This window comes from Martes martes, assembly GCF_963455335.1.
Source record: "Martes martes genome assembly, chromosome: 7".
Taxonomy (NCBI): Eukaryota; Metazoa; Chordata; class Mammalia; order Carnivora; family Mustelidae; genus Martes; species Martes martes.
The window spans coordinates 69,504,803-69,525,991 of record NC_137894.1 but is presented as its reverse complement, the minus strand read 5'-3'; the positions used below and the strand labels follow the sequence as shown (position 1 = coordinate 69,525,991).

Below are 21,189 nucleotides of genomic sequence, written 5' to 3'. Positions count from 1 at the left end.
AAAAAAGAAATCATTACGCTTTCACAAAAATTCCCTATATTTATCTCTCCCCTGCATCCCCAAAGGAATCTGCTTTCTGTGGGGGCAAACAGGACTCTCCCCTCATTTTCTCTTCCTTGTCCTGCTCCTCCAGGTCTTCCACTAAGCAGGAAACAGGTGCCTTTAGGCATCAATGGAGCAGAGCTTACAGAACCAGAACTGCACATTTCCAGCCCTTGAGGGTGACCAACAGGTGCACGCATGGGAAACACTGGTCATCTGCTCTTGTCTCGAATTTCTTGTTTGTTCATAACATACACACTCCCTGATGTGTTGGGGTTTTTTTTCTCATGCTGTTACCATCTTTGATATAGGGTGATCTCTTGATCATGCTTTGCTACTGCCTATGGGGGGTTAGTTGGAAGAGGAGAAAACAGAAAAATAAAGGAAGGGAAAACACATAAGACAAGGTCTAGGCCTCCGGAGGCACAGGTACTTTCAAAAATGTAAAGTTATCATGCTGTTTAACGTGACATGATCTGAAATTTGAGAGTAATCCAAAAGACATAAATCCAAAAATGCTGTCCAAAAGATATAAGCAGAAATGTAAAATTCAGACCACAATCTTAAAAAGCTTCTTCTGAGTATTTCTTTGTTTCCTAAGGTCTACTCTTAGCACTTTCTGGCCAGCACATTTCTCTCCTTCAAGTAATTAAGAACTCTGGATTTGTTGAGGCCACAGTTGAACTGTCTTGGACCAGAGTACTCTAGTGCTGCCTTGGAGGAGCGGACTGAGCCACAAGAAACCTGGTTCGAGGCCTCGAGGCCCACTTTTAACCACTTCCTGCTCATCTGACTTTGAGTATGCTCTGTGTCCTTGTGAACCAGTTTCCTCATTTCTGAAACAAGGCCAATGATCTCCCTTTTCTTTTGTCTTGGTTACTGCTCAGAGTTAATGAATGTCTGTGTGTCAGAAAACTACAATAAACTCCCTACATAAATGTCTTATTTAAAAATAGACTGCATAGATACCTAGATAAATTATAGAAAAATGAACGGATAAAATGCTTTAATTGCAGCTAGACTTTTTTTGTCTTGATGTACAAGCAGCCTACTTGGACTATAGGACATGGGTGAATGGTCGGTCATGTTATCAAAGATGACATTAAAAGGGTCTGACTCATTGAGTTGGGCAAGGATAATTTGGGCACAGGTGTTTCTAGTTCCATCTTACTGCTCACCAGGGAGTAATGACTTCTCTAGAACATACCAAGTTTAGTTTTTGTAGGTGTCAGGCTTTGGTTTTGTTTATTTTTACAACTCTAGAGAGGATGGGGAGGAGCAGCAGTGGTTTCCTCCCCGAGAAAAATAACCTCTTAATACTTTTCCCTGTAAGTTCCCCAGCCCTCACCAAAAAGTAGATACCAAGTAGGAGCATTCAAGACAAGTATCAGAAGGCTGTTTGAAGTCATGACAGGTAATACACAAAGATGATATTATTTTTAACATTTCTAACTGAAATAGATAGAAAAATGTTATAACTTTATGCTGAATAATGCATTTTCAAAGCATTCTCTGGCTTGGGAGCATTGCCCATTACCAACCATTTCAGGAGGATGTTGGGCCACTGTGTGTTGTTTCCAGAGCTGTGTTTGTGATGGCAGCTGAGGAAGAGGAGTTGCAGGGACCCCAGGTTCATTAAACCTTTTCTTCCAGGAAAACTCGTTTAAAAGCTTTGGTCCATGAAGAAGGGACTGATTGTTTTCTCTGTTTCTGTCCTACTGCCTGGCCCTCTTGCTCTCTGTTGAGAAACCTTGGCCTGGATTAAATTCAGTTTAGATAACTCAGGTCTGGCAGACATGTTTACTTTGCTTCTGCAGTGTTTATGACCTCATATTTCTTCTTGGAGAGCACATAGTTATCCTTATCAATAAACAATGTCGATGTCTGGACATGTCAAGAGTGGGGAGAAATTGTTGATGAGTCCAGCAAACCCTATGCTTATCTTTCAGGTTCCTTTTTGCACCACTGGGCCTGATAAAGAGCCCGCAGGAACAGCCAAAAAAGCAGAGTTATCCTTTAAGTTAGAGAGGCTTGGAGGAAATGTTAATTTATTTTAACTCCCAGAAGGGAACTGAAAATGACATCTTGTAACAGACAGAGTCTAGGAGGTGCTTTGGTACCCAGCATGCCTTGAAAACAGAACCCCCTAATTCTTTGGGGGGCGTGCCTGTGGGTGTGACACAGCGGGAAGAAGCTTCAATTTTAAGTTCTGACCATGACAGGCTTTCCGAAGCCACATATCTCTGATTATAAAATGTAAATCTATAAGGAAATGAGGATTCTATATACAAAATCACAGCTTACATACAACTTTACTTTTCAGACAGTTTTTATGGCAAGAAAGCTATGTTGAACCACTTCTAAAAGGTTAACTACTGCAATTTCATCACTTTCTAATAATCCTTGGGTCAAATAACTTTAATGACAGAATTAGAAGTGTTTTAAGCTACGTTTACTGGGACAATCTAAAGACTCCCGGATCTTCTGCTACTTTTACAGGCTGCTGTAGATACGCTTGATGGCATCGGCTTCTTCTTCATCAAGGATGCCTTTCTCCACATAAGCATCAGCTTGTTGGTTGATGAAGTCCCTCATCTTTGAAAGGTCATAATCTGGAAAATATTGTTAGCGTATTGTGAGCAATGATCAGGAAAGAGACTTCCCATTACAATGATTACCATTAGCTAAGAAGCTTTTAATGCAACAACACAACTACCATTCCATCCCTGTCTTTCACATTGGAAAACATAAGAGCTCTTGGCATTTGTTCAGTCTTTAGAGTTTAAAACCATGTGTGTGTGTGTGTGTGTGTGTGTGTGTGTGTATGATATTATCTCATTTGCTGTCCATCACCCCTGCAAGGTGTTCAGGTGGGGAGTGCCACCCTCATTTGACCATGGAGGAAACAGGCTCATAGACCAGGGCTTTGCAAACTTAATGTTTATACCAATCACCCAGTGCTCTTGTAGGTTTGTATTAGTTGGTCTGACGTGGAACTCCAGGGTCTGCATGTTAAATAAGCTCCAGGGAGATGTCGATGCTGTCAGTCTAGGAATCACATTGGGGTAACAAGATCCTAAAGCTTAAGTACCTTGTTCAGGCTCACACAGGTAGTAAGAGTTACAAACAGAACCAGGTGTTTTGGTTTTCCGCAATTGTTATACAGGTTAAGTCAGTGTTGATGGGACAACCCACTTTTTTTTTCCCCCAAATTAAGAATTGCCATGATTTTTTACATTATCTGAATTATATGCATGGAGCAAAACAAACAAAAAATTATATGTATGAGCTTTTTTTTTGAGAAACCTCTTTATGGGTCTTCTGTCCTACTTAAACAAAAAATACCACCCATCAAAAACAAAGATTCCCAAGTAAGGAGGCTGCCTGTGGCATTTTTCTGAAGGCTTAAAGAAAACCCACATCCTCCTTGATGCTTATTGTTTAAAAAATGGAAAATACGGAAACATGGAAATAAAATTTAAATCACCTGAATTCTATCAGTCATAAATAACCACAGATGGTTTTTCATTTTACTTTCTTGCTTTTCAAATATATCTATCTCAACCCGGAATTGAGATCATGGTATATATACAACCTTATTAACGAGCTCCTTTCCCTTTACTCAGTGGGCATCAATATTCTTCAGAAACTCTTTTAATGGCTACATGCAGTGCATCCTATGGTGGTACCAAAATCCATGACTCACATGTCTCAAGGCTGGACGTGTGGGTCTTCTTATACCCCAGCATACGTGGGAAGACCCCCACCCAGATTTCAAGTTGCCTGAGGCTGTGTTCCTTGAGGACAGTGCCGTTCCACCTGGCTATGGCAGCCCCTGGAACAGAGCCTTGCCTTCTGTCAGTTTGTAAAGGGGAAGAAAAGGGAGAGAGTGGGGAACAAAAGCTCAGAGTTCCCGTGAAAGGAAAACTATAAAAAACATTGCTGTGAGCACCAGGTGTTTATCATATCAAGCGAACCGAGGTTTAGAGAAAACCTGTTTTCCCTCCAGGAAAGAGGTGTTTGTTCCTGTTAGGGCTTGGCCATGAAGATTAAAGAGACCACTGTAGCCCCGGGCACTTCACAACTGTCATCTGTCTTGCTCCTCACGGAACTCCAAGAGGTAAGCGTTAGTAACCCCATTCAGAGATCAGAGACGAAGAAACAGGACAAAGGAGGCAAGTCACTTGCTCAGGTCATGGCGGAGTCCGGTTCTGAGCCCCAGTCTGTCTGCAGTTCCTGCTTTGGCTATCTACGGCCTTCAAGTAGGGAACGTGAAGTAACGAACAGGTATAGAACCCAAGTTCAGCAAGTGCTTGGGGTTTCTGTTGTTGGTGTTCTTTTTCACGTTCCCTTGCTGTCAGGACAAAACAGAACGGAGCTGAACATACATTTTGTGCACACCTCCCCAGCGGATTGCTGACTGACCCGGAGGGCACAAAGAGGCCTCTCCTGATGATCGCCGGTTCAGATTAATAATGGCTCTCCCGAGCTCGCTGCAGGGTCGACATCTTTAGTGGGACGAAAGGCAGCCCAAGCACAGATGTGAAGAGGTCCAGGTGATTTGAATGGATGCAAAGGAAAACTGTATCGTTAAGATGTAGCTGCCATGCGTGCCTGGGAAAACGAGCATGGTGCAGAAGAAAGGTTGCTGTCTGCCTGTTAGGTCACCCAAGTCAGGAACCACCTTGTTAACCTTAAGAGGGTTTTAAGGTTGTTAACACTCCAAAGAGAAAAGCGCTGTGATTCACTTTTTTAAAAGTACAGACTTTAAGGGTGCAAAAAGTTTTTTCCTTCTCCTCAGTATCACATCCCAGGGACCTCCCTTTCCTGGATTTGGGAAGGGGACGCAGGTCACCCAGACCCCTGCCCAGCAAAGGGCATCCACAGAGGTTAAGAAAGGTCAGAACTAGAGCAAAGGGACTTGCTGCTTACACAGCTGCAGCCACTCCAAGGTCCCAGATCTAGATGCCCACAGGCTTAAAGAGGTGAGCTAGGTCAAGCAGAGCACATACAAAGGCAATGGAAGAAAGACTTTCTGCTTCTGCCTTCAGGAGGGTGTAAGGCAGGTTGCCTTCACTGCTTAGAGGCAGAGGGGAGCCTCGAATTCAACACTGTCATTCTGCAATTTGCTCACAGTCCTTTGAGATGCAAGCACTAGGGTTCCATGCTTCATTAGGTTGGTCATTTCTGGAAGTGGAAAATTAAATTGCAGGATGTTGCGGGTCATGACCAGGGTCTGATTCATGTTAATCAGTGAAAGAAAGAATTTTAAGTATTCTAAACTGTTGGACCATAAAATGGACATCGGTTTCAAAATGTGTTTGGTACTTACTGTATTACACTCATTCTTAGATCAACATTTTTTTATTTTAAAGTCTTCACAGTCACTGATGGCACATTTTTTCTTCCTTAGCGGTATATGAAACAATGGTGCATTTTTCAATCAATGACAGATTTGATGAAATATGGTTCATGTGAATTTGAATGGAACTGACAGAGTGGAAATTCACACCATTCTGAACCAAATAAAATGAAATATGTGCAAAAAGCTGATAATTGTTTCCATCTCACTCAATTTAATAAAATCACAAGCTAAAGAGGGACAAGAAATATCTCTTTCTCCCATTGTGCTCTATCTCAGTGGTTCCCAAACTTGTCCACACAGTGGAATCATGGAAGAGGGCGTTAAAAATATCGATGCCTCTGTCCTTCCACTTGAGTGTCTGATTTAGTGGTTCTGAGATGCAACCTGGGCATTAAGACCCTGAGGGGCTCCACAGGTGATCTGAATACACATTCAAGTTTGAAAATACCGCTCATCTCATTTTATTTACTTTTTTTTTTTTAAGATTTTATTTATTTATTTATTTGTCAGAGAGAGAGAGAGAGAGAGAGAGAGAGAGCACACCAGCAGGCAGAGTGGCAGACAGAGGCGGGGAGAAATGCAGGCTCCCTGCCAAGCAAGGAGCCCAATGCAGGACTCAATCCCAGAGCCCTGGGATCATGACCTGAGCCGAAGGCAGCGGCTTAACCAACTGAGCCATCCAGGTGTCCTTCATCTCATTTTAAAAGCATCACTTGGCAACTGCTTGGTCAGATACCTGGGACTTGTGGTAGACTCTTCTCTCTCCACGTTGCTCTCAAGTTTCCCCCTCCTTTATTTCTGCTGCCTTGCCTCGGTGTAAGCCCCATCATTTCTGCTCCAGATTCTCCAATCTCTGCCCAGTCCTCTGGGTCCTATTTCTTCAATCAGCTCCTAACCTAATGAAGCCCTAATTTAGGCTCTTCTGGCTGAATCTTACCTCCTTTGCAGGGTGCACAAGCTCCTTCCTGATCTGGCTGCTACCCACCGTCCCACAGATACCCAGTGTTCCAGGGAAACTGAGTTAGCTCCCGTTCCCAGAACACATGACTCTTTTGTCTCTTTATGTCTTGGCACCCAGTGTTGCCTCTGCCTCCAACTCTCATCCCTTAGCTTTCCAGCAAAGGCTTTCCTGTGGACCTTTCTCCCAGTGCTATAGCTCCCTGTAAAGAGATGGGCTCCCCACCTTTGCACCACTCCACCTGTTTGTGATAACACTGAGCAGGGCCATCTGTAGCTTGAGTGATGCTGGGAGCCCCCTGGGGGGCTGGGGAGGCCAGGGGGAGGCTGCAGCTTCCATTTTCACTTCTCTGGTACTCAGAACAGAATAGTCTTATTCTGTGTTTTATTTTAAGTAAATGACTTGACAGCTTTTATGACTGCAGGGTACATCTAATATGCGGTCATAAATGCCTTTAACATACTCAGAGGAATGATCCCAGCATCCTGGGATCGAGCCCTGAATCAGGCTCTTTGCTCAGCAGGGAGGCTGCTTCCCTTCCTCTCTCTCTGCTTGCCACTCTGCCTGCTTGTGATCTCTCTCTGTCAAATAAATAATAAATAAAATCTTAAAAAAAAATAAGATACTCGAAGGAGGGGCACCTGGGGGACTCAGTCAGTTAAGCATTTGACTCTTGATTTCAGCTCAGGTCATGATCTTAAGAGTCATGGGATTGAGCTCTGCGCTGGGCTCCACGCTGGGTGTGGAGCCTGCCTAGGATTCTCTATCCATCTTTCTGCCCCACCTTTGCCTCCTCTCCCTCTAAAAAATGTAAGTAGGGGCACCTGGGTGGCTCAGTCAGTTAAGCATCTGCCTTTGGCTTGGGTCATGATACCAGAATCCTGGGATGAGCCCCCGCATCAGGCTCTCTGCTCAGTGGAGAACCTGCTTCTCCCTCTCCCTGCTGCTCTGTCTGCTTGTGCTCTCTATTTCCATCTCTCTGTCAAATAAAAAAATAAAATCTTTTAAAAAAAGTAAAAATATTTTTAAAATTTAAAAAATACTCCAAGGAAAGGGCAAAGTGTTGATAATTATTGGAGGTAGTTGATGGATACATGGGGATTTATTATACTATTCTCTCTACTTACGTTTGGCGTTTTTCATAATAAAATGTCAAAGAAAAGGCCTTTGCTTGAGAGGCTGCTATGAAAAATAAGAGAAATGGAGATTCTATTCCCGCACTGTCATTCCTTCTTCCTGGAGTCTTTTTACACCAGTTTGACTATGAGAAACTTCATTTAACAAGAACCCCTGACAAATGGGTAAAATTGGCAGTTTACAACCATACTAAATCCTTACCTTCTTTATTTCCTTTTTTGTTGTGTTTCTTTAACCATTCGATATTTTTTCTGATGGCTTCCAAATAGGCTTCTGTTTTTCCTGGAAAAGGGCAGAGAATCCCTATGAAACACTCATAAAATATCACTGCATTTCTTTTTAAAGACTACACTCCTGTTTAGAGCCATAAGCCCTGGCCTTGTCGAGCACTTGTGAGGCAGTATCCCTCATGAAGTAGTGTGTGTAATTGTGTGCATGGTGTGTGTGTGGGGGGGGGGGGCGTTGGCTGCTGAGGAGAGTGGGTAGGGATGATTCCAGGAGATAGGACCAGGCTAGTGTCAAGGAGCCATTACACACACACACACACACACACCCATCTGTTGTCCTGACAGAAAAGTTTTGATTCAGTTCACTGGATAGGTAGGGGCCTCTAAGGACCTATTTTATATTTTTATATTTTAGGAAGAGGCTTTCATGGAGGTTAAACAAAAGCCTTGTTGTTTAACCCTTAAACTGTCCCTGCTTCCCTTCCCCCAGGGGATTCACTTAAAAACAAGTCCCAGAAACCAGCTCAGGTAACAAAGCCCAGATACAAGGGTGGGTCAGGCCAGGTGGAGACATCCGATCAGTAGGGGGTTGCATACTGTCTCCCTAGCTACCAAGGAGTATGGGCCCCCGCCCTTTGGGAACCCTTTTGGCGCCAATCCTAATCAAGGTGTAATAGGCTGATTCAAATGTCTACTAGGGCAAATTATAATTCAATTGGTCACCTAGCATCACTGTGGAGTTTCCTGTGTGTTACAATCTCATTGGTCACCTGTGCGTGGCCAGGCCCGACCGCATGGCCTTTGCCCTTAAAAGCTAGACTGTGAAACAGAGAAGGGTTGCCGTCTCATGTAAGAGGTGTGGCCCTGAACGTTTGGTTAGATTCTTGATGTTTGGCGCGAAATAAAGCTTTGCTTGACCTTTGCTTTGTATCAGTCTCGCTCCTTTAATCACGGACCCGTTATTGGGGCATAACAGGGCCTTGAATTCTTAGACTGCATCATCTCTGGTTAGCACTGGTTCTTCCAAACCGGGGAGTATTCTCAGGTCAAGAACTAAATCAGAGTGGTGATACTCTCAAACTGAAAAGACTCCATCACTAAATGAATGATGTTAAGTACGTCCGTGTGTGTGACTTTGTGTAGGCCGCCATACAAGTCTTCTGTCCAGTCTGGTATGGGGTGTGTAAAAACTCAGATGAAGAGGTGACACGGGCCTCATTTCAAGGTTTGGATGTGAACCTTAGAACTCATTCTAGTAAAGCTCCCCGGGGGTAAACCTTCTCCTCAGGTGTGGTGAGAGGAAACTAGGCATCACTGAAACACCTGCTCCCCATGCCCTTTATATACATTGTGGCCTGCAAGTGGGCAGGATAAGGAAACTAAGGCTCAAAGAGGTAAGTGACTGGGCTGAGACCACATCGGAAATAGCAGTAGAACTTAGACGCTGGTCTTACCAAGTTTCTGCTACCTGCATCATCTGAAAGAAAAGATCTGTCTTGGGACGTGGACACTGGTGTAGCCTTGTTCTGTCTCAAAGAAATCAACCACACCTGAAAGCAGAGGAAGTCCCTAGGGCTCAGAGTGTCTGCACCAAGGGACCAGGTAGTCTAGAGAATTCTGAATAGCCTGAGAAAAGAAGCCTTCAAAGTACAGGGGCTCTGCAAGAAGTAACGGCTGCCCAAGCTCAATGGTGACCGCCCATTCCGAGCCCCTTGTTGAGCCCTGCTACCTCTAGTGTACTGCCCAGACTTCCTGGTTGAGTTAGAAAGCTTAGGACGTGCCAAGGGCTGTGCTTTGTGCTCCAAAATGCACTATCCCTTTCACTATTCACCACACCCTCTTCAGGTGTTCCCATTTCCTCCTGGTGTTACAGATGAAGAAACTGAAGCAGAGAGAGACAAAGTAACATGCTGAAGGTCAGACGGCTAGTCGGCTGTGGAGCCAGGCTTGAACCCAGGTTCATCTGACTATAGCCCATGAACGACAACACTGCCCAAGGATCTGCTGACGCTCCAGTTTCCACCTCTGCATTTACCTAAGTGACCTCCTGGGCATCTTTCTTCCTGATCTTGTAAGCCCAAACTCTTGCCTCACCACTGGGGCTTCATGTTACCTGGACCCAAAGAAGCACAGGGAAGTTCCTGTGCCAAAGGGATGAGTGGACAAGAGAAGAGATTCACACTTTTCACCCCCAACTCACTGTAATCGCCTGTGCGGAAGAAGTCTTTGTTTCAGTGCTTTGTTTTTAAGAATGTTGGAGCAAATGAAAGACCAAGTCTTCCTGGCTGAAGTTATAATGTTACAATACAATGAACATAGTGATATTCATGGCCTGTTGCTTGTTTGCTGAGAAGGTCAGTTGGATTTGGTAGCATAAAAACAGTGTATTCTATTTCAAATTAATTCGTATAGAAAAAGCATTTTGAACAAAGAAAGAAATCTTAATAGAGACTATTTCTAAAGAACCGCGGCTTCATCGTTTTTAAAGCATTTAAATCCAATTAGTGAATCTCATATAGGGCTTTAACAGATAGAGAATTTATTAGCACATTAAGTAATCAGGGCTTCTGAAACTTTCAAGAATGATTGAAAATGATCTTGTTCTTTAAATCATGTTAAGCATTCACCCCACAATCTTATTTATGATATAGCATAATGTGGAAAGCTTATTCAAGAAAAAGAAAACCTGAGCTTAGTCTCTGTGTAAATACTGTGTTACACACTCTGAATTAGGAGGGGTGCCTGGGTGGCTCAATTGGTTAAGCATCCAACTCTTGTTTTCAGCTCAGGTCATGATGTCGAGGTCATGAGACTGAGCCTCGTATTGGACTCTGAACCGGGCAGGGAGTCTGCTTGAGATTCTTCCCCCCCCCGCCCCACCCCCACATGCTGTCTCTAAAAATAAAATAAATAAATAAAATCTTTTTAAAAAGCATATCCTTATTTTTAAAACTAGTAGAGTACAGAATAAATATGGGCTTTTTGCCACAGTGTAGCAGAAACTGTTGCTTCCCCAACTTCCCGTCTGCTTTATTTCACATATGCTAATAGAGGGGCCCTCACCTAATGATGGGTAGAATGGTAGATAAATACCTAGTTTCCTTTTGCTTCAGGAACATTCCACACAGCCTCCCAGAGATCGTCCGTGGGACTGAGCTCCAGTTACAACTGAAGACAGTTTGTGAACCCAACTTATATGGGACTCTTTCCTCTCCCTGTCTCATGTACCTATGCCCCCCAGAGGTATTCCCTGGGGTCATCTCCCTATTAAACTTGACCTCAAATTCTTCTCTCACGATCTGCTTCAGAAGGAACCCAACCTAAGGCAATTTGAAATAGAGGACTTGGCATCATCTTGTTAGTTGCTTTTTGCTCAGGAACTGATTTCCTACAAAAATGTTAAATTTTGGGGTGAGCCTGGGTGGCTCAGTGGGTTAAAGCCTCTGCCTTTGGCTCAGGTCATGGTCTCAGTGTCCTGGGATTGAGCCCGGCATCAGGCTCTCTGCTCAGAGGGGAACCTGCTTCCTCCTCTCTCTCTGCCTGCCTCTCTGACTACTTGTGATCTCCGTCTGTCAAATAAATAAATAAATAAAATCTTTTTAAAAAAAAGTTAAATTTTTAAAAGTATGAAATGGGAGTGCCTGGGTGTCTCAGATGGTTAAATGTCTGCCTTCGGCTCAGGTCATGATCCCAGGGTCCTGGAATCGAGTCCCACATCGGGCTCCTGGCTCAGCGGGGAGCCTGCTTCTCCCTCTCCCTCTGCCTCTCCCCCTGCTCATGCTCTCTCTCTCTTTGTATCTCTTTGTCTCAAATAGATAAATAAAAAATTTGTTTAAATAAATAAAAATTATGAACTGCTTGAAAGTAATTTTATCTACTATATTGATATTACCAACCCATAACCGAAAATGAGTTTACTGCTTAAAGGAATCTATTCTGTAATCCATTAAAACTAAACTACTATCTTGTGGATCATAACCACATATGATTGGGACAGTTTCTCTAATTTATTTATTTTTAAAGATTTACTTATTTGAGAGAAAGAGAGTGAGGGTGAGTGGGAGGGGTGTGTTGGTAGAGGGAGAAGGGAGAGAGAGAATCCTGAAGTAGATGCTGCGATAAGTGTGGAGCCCAGTGCAGGGCTCAATCCCACAACCCTGAGATCATGACCTGAGCCCAAACCAAGAGTTTGGGCTCAATGGACTGTGCCACCCAGGTGTCCCAACAGTTTCTCTAATTTAAAATAGACCCTCCGCCAGCACTCTCCTCCTCCTCTTCTGCTGTATTGTTTATCTATAACACTATCACTTTCTACCAAATTATATAATTTATGCAAGTTTATTGTTTGTCTTCCTCCCTTAGAAATATTTCTTATTTGCTGATAAAGCCTGACATGTAGTAGTCTATCAATAAATATTTGTCAAATAAGTGAATGGATAAAGGCTTCTTAGATGCCGAATTGTAATCAGAAGAATTTAACTTTTTTAAAGTGTAAATGGTACAGATTTCTGTTTTTAACAAAAAAAAAGTTTATTTGAAAGACTTGAAGTATAATGAATTCTGAATTGAAATGACAGTTATAGCAGAAACAATTTAAAATACCTACAAATGTGCTAGACATACTATATCCATATGTCATTTAATCTTCACAGAACTCTAAGAAATTAGCATTTTCATTCCCATTTACTCACAAGGGAACTAATGCTCAAAGAAGTTAAGTGACACGCCCAAAGGAACACAGCTGAGTAAAGGTCAGGACCTGGTCTTGAGCTAGAATGAATCTGGAGCCTCTACAGACTGTAGCTGGGTAAAATCCCACCTTTTAGACTAAAACAATTTAGTCCCTGTTGTTGTTGTTGTTACCGAACTAGCCAACAAGGCAGTAGTTCTCAAACTTGGCTGCATACTAGAGTCACTTAGAGGAGGTTTTAAAAATCCTGATGCCAAGGTTACTCCTCATACCAGTTAAATGAGACTATCCAGGGGTAAGGGCCAAGCATGATTTTTAAAAAATGGTCCTGAGGTTCCCATGTGGGGGGGGGGGGCAGGAAATTTGGGAACCAGTGCCACCAGCATTGAGCCCTCCACACACTTACTGGAGCACTGGTGACAGGTGAATGAAATCAGGTGTCTTCTGCTCTTAGAGAGGAGCAGCTGGTTCCTATTTACATTTTCTTTTCCGGGGAGCTGGAAAGCAAATCTTTTATTTACACAGTGTGCAGTAAAAGCCCATGAGAGTCCACTTTGGAAAGCTGGACTATTTTTCTCGAGTTTATTTTAGTTTCCTTTGGAAACAAATAGCTCATGGCTGAGGTAATATGGCACAATCTTTAAAACATATGCTGAAGCAGATGGGAAGAGGGCCAGGATCAAGAAGCAGCCCTGCTTTTCTGGCTGTTCTGGTTTTCAGCACTGCAAAAGTAATACCCCTTTTTATACACAAACGTTAACCTGATCTGTCCCCCCAGCCCCGTAAAGACAACAGCAACAACAAACCTGTAGAAATCAATAGAAAGAACCTATTGAATACTGGACATACTAAAGATATTAGAGCTTAAGAGTGTTTATAAAAAATTAAATTTGATACCCTTAAAATTCTGTGAAGATGACATGATTATAGTTTTGAATGGCATAAAGTCAAGTCAGTGATAATGGTATCATGGATGCCAACATGGCCTCAGAGCCATTCATTTCAAGAATTTCAGTACAATGCTGACATTTTTATCTGCCCCAAAGAAATACTCAGAGGAGTACTGGATGGGAGTCAAGGGGCATGGGTTTAAGATCTGGCTCTGCCACTCTGGCTAGGAGATCTTGGGTGAGTTCCTTCATTCTCTGAGCCTCAGTTTATTTATTTATAATTTAAGGATGAATTCTGAAAAGAAGACCCATGGGTTCTACATATAAAAAGAAATTCTCCTTTGCTATCCTCGAAAAACTTCTGTTGATGGGAGGTAGCCTGTGCCCGTGCTTAGCTCCTGGCATGCTTGCTGACTCACAGGGGAGAAGACTGGACTTACTATTTTTGGACATTCTTAGCAGAATGCCTTGGGGCTTGAATAAAGGCACAGATTTTCTCCTCTTGTGTTGCTTTAAAAATAACAGCATCCTCATGAGTTAGCCAATTTATTAATTAAACAGGCTACCTTCTCTTTTCTGGTTTCTGTAAGGAAGATAAGGGAATGATAGAATATTTCTGTGAAAGGTGTCTTAGAGATAACTTTTTTCACCTATATCCATTATCTGGCCATAAATTTGACAGAGGATAGCTTTGGAATGAGTTATGATAATGCTTATCTTATCCCTTGGACAGTTTAAAAAAAAAAAGATTTTCAGTGACTCATAGAGCAAAAGTGAATGAGTAAACATCAAACTGGCAAATAGACCCACATTGAGATCATGGAATAAAGGTTTAAAGTCGTTTTCTTTAGTCTCCAGAGAGCAACTTACTTGAAAAATTAGGTAACTTTATAAATACAGTTGAAATCAGAATAAATTTGATTTCATTGGCATATCCCTAAATTTAAGAATTACTGAGTCATTCAAATGACTATACCAATTAGAAATCAGTATTTTAAAAGATGATTCTATTTTTTTAAAAAAAGATTTTATTTGTTTACTTGACAGAGAGACAGAGAGAGAAGGAACACAAGCAGGGGGAATGGGAGAGGGGGAAGCAGACTCCCCACTGAGCAGGGAGCCTGATGAGGGCTCAATCCCAGGACCCTGAAATCATGACCCGAGCCAAAAGGCAGACATTTAACGACTGAGCCACCCAGGCTCCCCTAAAAGATTATTCTTAATATGAGTCTCTGTTGGATAGAAGAGTTCAAATAGTCTAACTGAACTATATTCAAAGGTGGGGGGGAGACAAGATGGCGGGGAAGTAGGAGGAGGCGCCCTTTCAACCTGTACCCTTAAGTGAGCTGATTACCTACCAAAGAACTCCGATCACCCACGAAATCAGCCTGAGATCAGAATTATATACGTCTGGATCTCTACGGGGGCAGAAGACGCCAGTGGGCAGTTCCAAAATGGAAACAGTGACTGTGCCTCATGAATTGTTGGAGAATTAAATGAAATATTCACGTAAAGCTCTCAACAGAATGTCTGGCAATTAAATGCTCTTAAAAAAAAAAAAGGTGGATGTGCCATTTTCATCATTGGTAATTAAATCAGATTTTTTGGTTTAACATTAAACCTAAAAAGAGAGCCATGGAAACATGCTCTGTAAGTCTAAGGGCGTTATAAATTCAGGGCATTGTTGTTCTTCCTATGCCCGTTATTATCGCTATTCCTCAGACGATCCAGCATATGCTTGGCATGGTTGATAGTATTTGCTATGGTTTGATGGGGGCCATCACGCCACATTGCCAGACCAAAACAGACTCTTTACAGATATGCCTGACAACGTGTTCTGCTTATAATTATATTTTAAAGTGGTTTTGGCTGGACCATTACCTCATTCTTTGCTCTGCCCCGTACTGTCTTCCAACCTCTGTTCTACGCACTCTTGACTCATCAATCAGGGAGCTATGTGCACACATATGTAGCTTGTGTTACACTGGGCTGCATATGGCTTAAGAATCATTCTCAAATCATTTCGAAGCTTGCTTGAGTCCTCGGAGGTAAGCATTACTTCCTATATTACTACTAGAGGTCTGCTTCCTGAGCCTGATGCCAGCCATGCCATCAGAATAAATACTTATTTATAGCTGGATAAATGTCTCAGGAAGCCCAGTAAATCCTGCTTTTACCCACATGGATGCTTTTCTTTTTCTGTCCAGAGACAATACGTGTTGTCTCAGTGGGCTTTATGACAAAGCAAAGCAAAGCAATTGTCAATACAAAGGTATATGACATAATATGCCCTTTGGGGATGACATACTTTTCAAGAAATCCTGGCCCTTGGCTCATGCTGAGGTTGGAATTTTCTAAACAGTACTAAAATTAGTTTTCCTTGTGTCAGAGTAAAAGGAGTCAGGGGTAGCATGAATAAATTAAATCTCCAAATAATGGAGAAGGAAATAATTTTAGTCCCAAATCCCTACACTCCTCCTAATATTTCAGGTAAGCCATTACAAACAGTAACACTACAGGGATGGAGTTTTACTTTCTTCTCTCCCTATTAGTATCTGATGGAATTCCTAATGAGAAAATAAATCTAACCTCATCCTTAGTCTCTAAACACTCACTTTCTAAACAGGATAGTAGGCTACCAAGAATCAACTCCTTCATATTCCTTTTTTACACAACATTTTCCTGAAATAAGCAAAGACACCTGGCAGCATCCATTCCCATGGATATTTGGGTAATGGTGATAGAAGGTATTGTCTTAAGCACAGAGCATGCTGCCCCTACAAGTCAAAGGTCTTAGATGACGGCTTACTGCCTTTGGGAAATACAATCATCACACATGGGTTGCTCCCAGAGGAGATGACCTAGGCATACTGGTTTTCTGTGGGGGTGAACAGCAGTGCTCTGTGCTGTCCAGTTCCTGGCTTTGTATCTCAGGCCACAGGACCATTCTTTTCCTGGTTAGCTATCTTTTAAAAGTTCACCACTCCTCTTCCACCTGACATCTATTAGTATTAATGAGGATGTGGAGAAATTGAAACTCTTGCACACTTTGAGGGGGAGAGATGTAAAAACGTGCTGCTACTATGGAAAACAGTATGGTGGCTCCTTAAAAAATTAAAAGCAGAATTAACATATGACCTTAGAATATTCGCCCCCAAACTGAGTGCAGGGTCTTGAGGAGATACTTGTTTGTTTTTTTTTTAAGATTTTATTTATTTATTTGACAGATGGAGATCACAAGTAGGCAGAGAAGCAGGCAGAGAGAGAGGAGGAAGCAGGCTCCCTGCTGAGCAGAGAGCCCGATGCGGGGCTCGATCCCAGGACTCTGGGATCATGACCTGAGGCGAAGGCAGAGGCTTTAACCCACTGAGCCACCCAGGTGCCCCTTGAGGAGATACTTGTACATGCATATTGATAGCAGCATTATTTTTAAGAGCCAAGAGGTGGAAGCAACCTAAGTATCCATAGACAAATGGGAAGATAAAAAATATTTGGTATATAACTGCAATGGAATATTATGCAGCCCTAAAAAGGAAGGAAATTCTGACACATGCTACAACATAGATAAACCTTGAGGATATTAAGTGAAGTAAGTCAGTCATATGTTATATGATTCCACTTATTTGAGGTATCTAGAATAGGCAGATTCACAGAGACAGAATGTAGAATGGTGGTTGCCAGGGGCTGAAGAGGGAGAGGAATGGAGGTTTTTTGTTTTGTTTTGTTTTTACAGATTTTATTTATTTATTTGACAGAGAGAGACACAGCGAGAGAGGGAACACAGGCAAGGAGGGTGGGAGAGGGAGAAGTAGACTCCCTACTAAGCAGGGAGCCCAATGTGAGGCTCGATCCCGGGACTCCGGGATCATGACCTGAGCCGAAGACAGGAGCTTAATGACTGAGACACCCAGGCACCCCAGAATGGAGAGTTGTATTTAATGAGTATAGGGTTTCAATTTTCCAGGATGAAAAGAGTTCTGGAAATGGATGGTAGCAATGGTCACAAATAATATGAATAGACTTAATACTACTGAAGTATATCCTTAAAAATGGTTAATGTGATCATTTTTATGTTATCTATATTTTACTATATACTGAAAAAAAAAGAAGAAGAAAAAACATTCAGAAGAGTTTACTATTCATCCAAAGTAGACCTAATGAAGTCAAGGCAGTGTGACTGGTTGGTCTACAAAGTCAGCAAACATGACATGTATATTACCAATTCTCCCTTCTTTATGCCCATGACAAACATTACCAATTAATCATTCCCAAGTTCTTTCCCCCTGAGCCCAGATGCAACATCATAATCTTTCTCAACATACGTTACTACATCAAATGATTAGTGTTGATATGTCAGTTATTTTGATGTAGGAGAAAAATGTGATGGTCTATGAAGTCTATGCTAGAGGAAAAAAAATACAATAATATAAAGCTTTACAAGATTGGAAAAATCAACATGAACTTGATATATTAAGAAAAAAATTATTTTTCCTGTCTCAAGAAAGTCCCGATAGTTGAACTAGAAGTAGTACTTTTGGCCCATATTACTACTCATTTGAACCATTTAACCTAGGTTCAGGTCTCTATATTTTCTACAAAAAAGAACTAGAACTATTTGAAGAGGAATTGATTTTAGGTCTTGGAAGGAGAAAGTTCAGTGAGTCAAGAATATCCTATTGTTGCCAGAGAGCAAAGATCCTTTAAAAACTACCAGGCACACTGGTTGCGATGAGCACTGGGTATTGTATGTAAGTGATGAATCACTGAATTCTGCTCCTGAAACCAATATTGCACTATATGTTAACTAACTAGAATTTAAATAAAAACTTGGAACATAAAAAACAAAACAAACAAAAACTACCGGGCACAGGGTTAAAAGGATAAAGGAGGATTAGGGGCTCCTGCTCCCAAGCTACACCAATTCAAGCATAAAATCATCTTCATTATCATCAACATCATCATCATCATTGAGGAGAACATCCTACATAAATGGAAAAGGTTGATACTAAGTCTTAACAAAAGTAGTTGTGATATAAATGGAAAGTAGTTTGTAATTATTTTTGCTCTTAAGACGTCAGAAGATATTAAATACATAATTAGTTTGTTTCTTTTCGATTTAATATACAGACTCTGTTAAGCAGGATCTATTATCAAGTAGGAATGTGAACTTGTTTCTGTCTGTATGAACAGAAGAGACTAGGAACATGTGAGTAGGCCAAGCAGTCCCTTCAAAAGTAAGAGCTATACCATGAACGTGATCAGCTTTCGTGGTCTCATATCATCCAGAAAGGGAAAGCAAAGTCCATCTGTTCATTTACACTAAGGATTATACATAATAAGTAATGACAAGAGAGCCTAGTGGTGTCTCTTCAGACGATAGATGAGCTGAATGTCACACCTCCTCTGCCCCTGAGAGAAAGAGCACTAATCCACTCCCCCAGTTTCTATGGAATAAAACCTCCAGATGACCCTACTAATAAGACACTGATAAGATATAGGTAACATTCTAATTATACCATAAGGGTCAAATATACCATAATGACAGAAAAATAAGGTAGGTTAAGCCATCTGTTCACAACTTCGAGTAAAGACACTGAGTTTCAGAAGAAGAATATCTATCTGAGGGGTAGATACATTTTCCATGATGTAACTAGCCCACATCGTAAAAGGGTTTTGAGCCACTGGACTGTGCAACCAGATCCCACATCCTGACCTGAAATTGAAGGGTTAGCAGCTTGGAACTTGCATGTTCATAGGGCCTTTTTCTTTTTTCTTTCTCCCCACCACCTCCACCCCCGACCCCTCCACAGGGTTTTTTTCTCCAATACTGTAGTAAAATCTCTAAAATCCTAGGAAAAAGTAAACTTTATATCACATAGACCCTCTAAGGCACAGTAGAAATTGGACCACAGGAATGTGTAAGAATAAGGATAAAAACATAAGTTTTGTAATTATTGGACTATTTTAATGTGTGCTTTTGTGCATTTTAAGGTATTCAAATTATTTAAGGAAATTTGATATATTGGATTTATGATTTCTAATCAGGTCCTTAAGACTGCTTATCTCATTTCAATCACTATAGATGATTAAGGGAATATGCTCTGTTAAATCCATAAACATTGATGACTTTCTTGAATAGTAGCATATGATTATTTAGAGGAGTGTTAATTATGTTTAAAAAAGTGTTTAATAGGGGCACCTGGGTGGCTCAGTGGGTTAAGGCCTCTGCCTTTGGCTCAGGTCATGATCCCAGGGTCCTGGGATCCAGCCCCGAACCGGGCTGTCTGCTCAGTAGGGAGACTGCTTCCTCCCCTCTCTCTGCCTGCCTCTCTGCCTACTTGTGACCTCTGTCTGTCAAATAAATAAATAAAATCTTTTAAAAAAAGTGTTTAATAAATTATAAATTAGACCTTAAATGATGCACAAATGGTCACAAGTATTCCTCTTCAAGTACAAAAGCCCATTGGACAGTAAAGACCATCAGAAGACAGAACCAATTTGCCATTCTAGGAGACTCAAGACCATTAAAAAAGATTGTTATTCAAGTAAAGATACCATGTGCTGAATCTTTTCTATACAGATGGTGCTGATTTAGTTGGGGCTTGCATTTTTTATCAACCTGTGTGTCATGACAATTTTTGCTCCTTCAGTTTCATTGCCAACTTAAAGCTGTTAATTCCATACCTTTTGGCTTATCTGTCTTTCCTCTTGGGTTATCACCTTTCGTGGAATCTTTCAATGTTCCATATTCTTTTTCCATCTTAGCTGCTTCTTCCTTGGTGCTATCTGTTTCTTCATGACTCTTTTCTGATGGTGCTGTAATCAGATTGTGCACTGTTGTTATCACCCTATTTCCTATCTATTAATTAATTCATAATGTAGAAATAAACTTTATTGTAAAGGTACTGTTTAAGGTCAGATCATTTTTTGAGCTGAAAGGGACCTTAGTGATTATCTTGTCCAACTTCTTCCACCCACCCTTTCACAGAAGAGGAAACTGAGGCCCAGAATGGGAAGAGATGAGCACTGAGTGAGCAAAAGAGCTGGGACAAAGCCTCACCTTTCCAGGTTTTGGTTTAGTGTTCTTTCCCTTCTGCTACTGTGTCATTAGAGCATAGACTATTTTCCTTACTATAATCAATGTAGGCAATCAAGTAGGACATGCCAGGTCCCAAAGTAAATTTGAATCTTCATTCCAAAGTAAAGTAACTCTTTAGTTGTTTAATCTCTCCATGATGTTGTACTGTTGAAGAACACTCTAGAGCTCGGAGATAGCACCTAAGAATTTGGGGATCTGGCAAGACTTTCCTTCTGCCTCTTTCTTCATATTCCCTTATCCCTGGACACCGTAATACAAAGAGGAGAACTGAACCCCTGCTGCCAGAATGGGAGCTGTTCACTTGTCACTTAAAAATAACTAATTTCTGTATCAATTATACTTAAAAAAAAGTGAGGGGACAAGAGTGGGGAAAAAACTATTTCCTTCTAGCAATCTTCTATTGAATTAAAAATGTCATACACCTTGTAGTAGCTAACCACTTGAAAACGTTGTAATGCGTTCCTGTTGTAAATAAGATAGGAAATGCCAAGCAGCCTAACCATAAGGTTTGTTTTTTCAATAAAAGGGTTATTACTATAGAAAAAAGAGGAAAGAAGAAAGAAGTCAGTTATTACCTCATTATGAAAACATCTGCTTCTAGTGCTATGGTCTGTATATATTTTTTGATGTGTAATTTCTTTTCATAGTTGCAGTACAATTTTGTTTCTTGCTTTTGTCGTTAACATCATGATAGAAAGATGTTTCCAGGGTATAAGAAGCTACTTGGAAACATCATTTTAAAAAGCTGCATAATATTCCATCAAATGTATGTACATAACTT

At 41.4% G+C, this 21,189-nt stretch overlaps 1 protein-coding gene across 1 annotated transcript in view; it reads right to left on the bottom strand.

Annotated features, from left to right (window-relative positions):
• Positions 1-2,535: 2,535 nt before the first annotated feature.
• SCG3 (secretogranin III) overlaps positions 2,536-21,189 on the bottom strand; it is a gene marked incomplete at both ends in the record, with an annotated part of 35,528 nt that continues 16,874 nt past the window's right edge. Inside the window, 3 exons of the mRNA XM_080807408.1 lie at positions 2,536-2,654; positions 7,704-7,784; positions 19,994-20,125. Of these exons, the coding sequence (XP_080663534.1) occupies positions 2,536-2,654; positions 7,704-7,784; positions 19,994-20,125 (332 nt within the window). The remainder of the gene's footprint in view (positions 2,655-7,703; positions 7,785-19,993; positions 20,126-21,189) is intronic.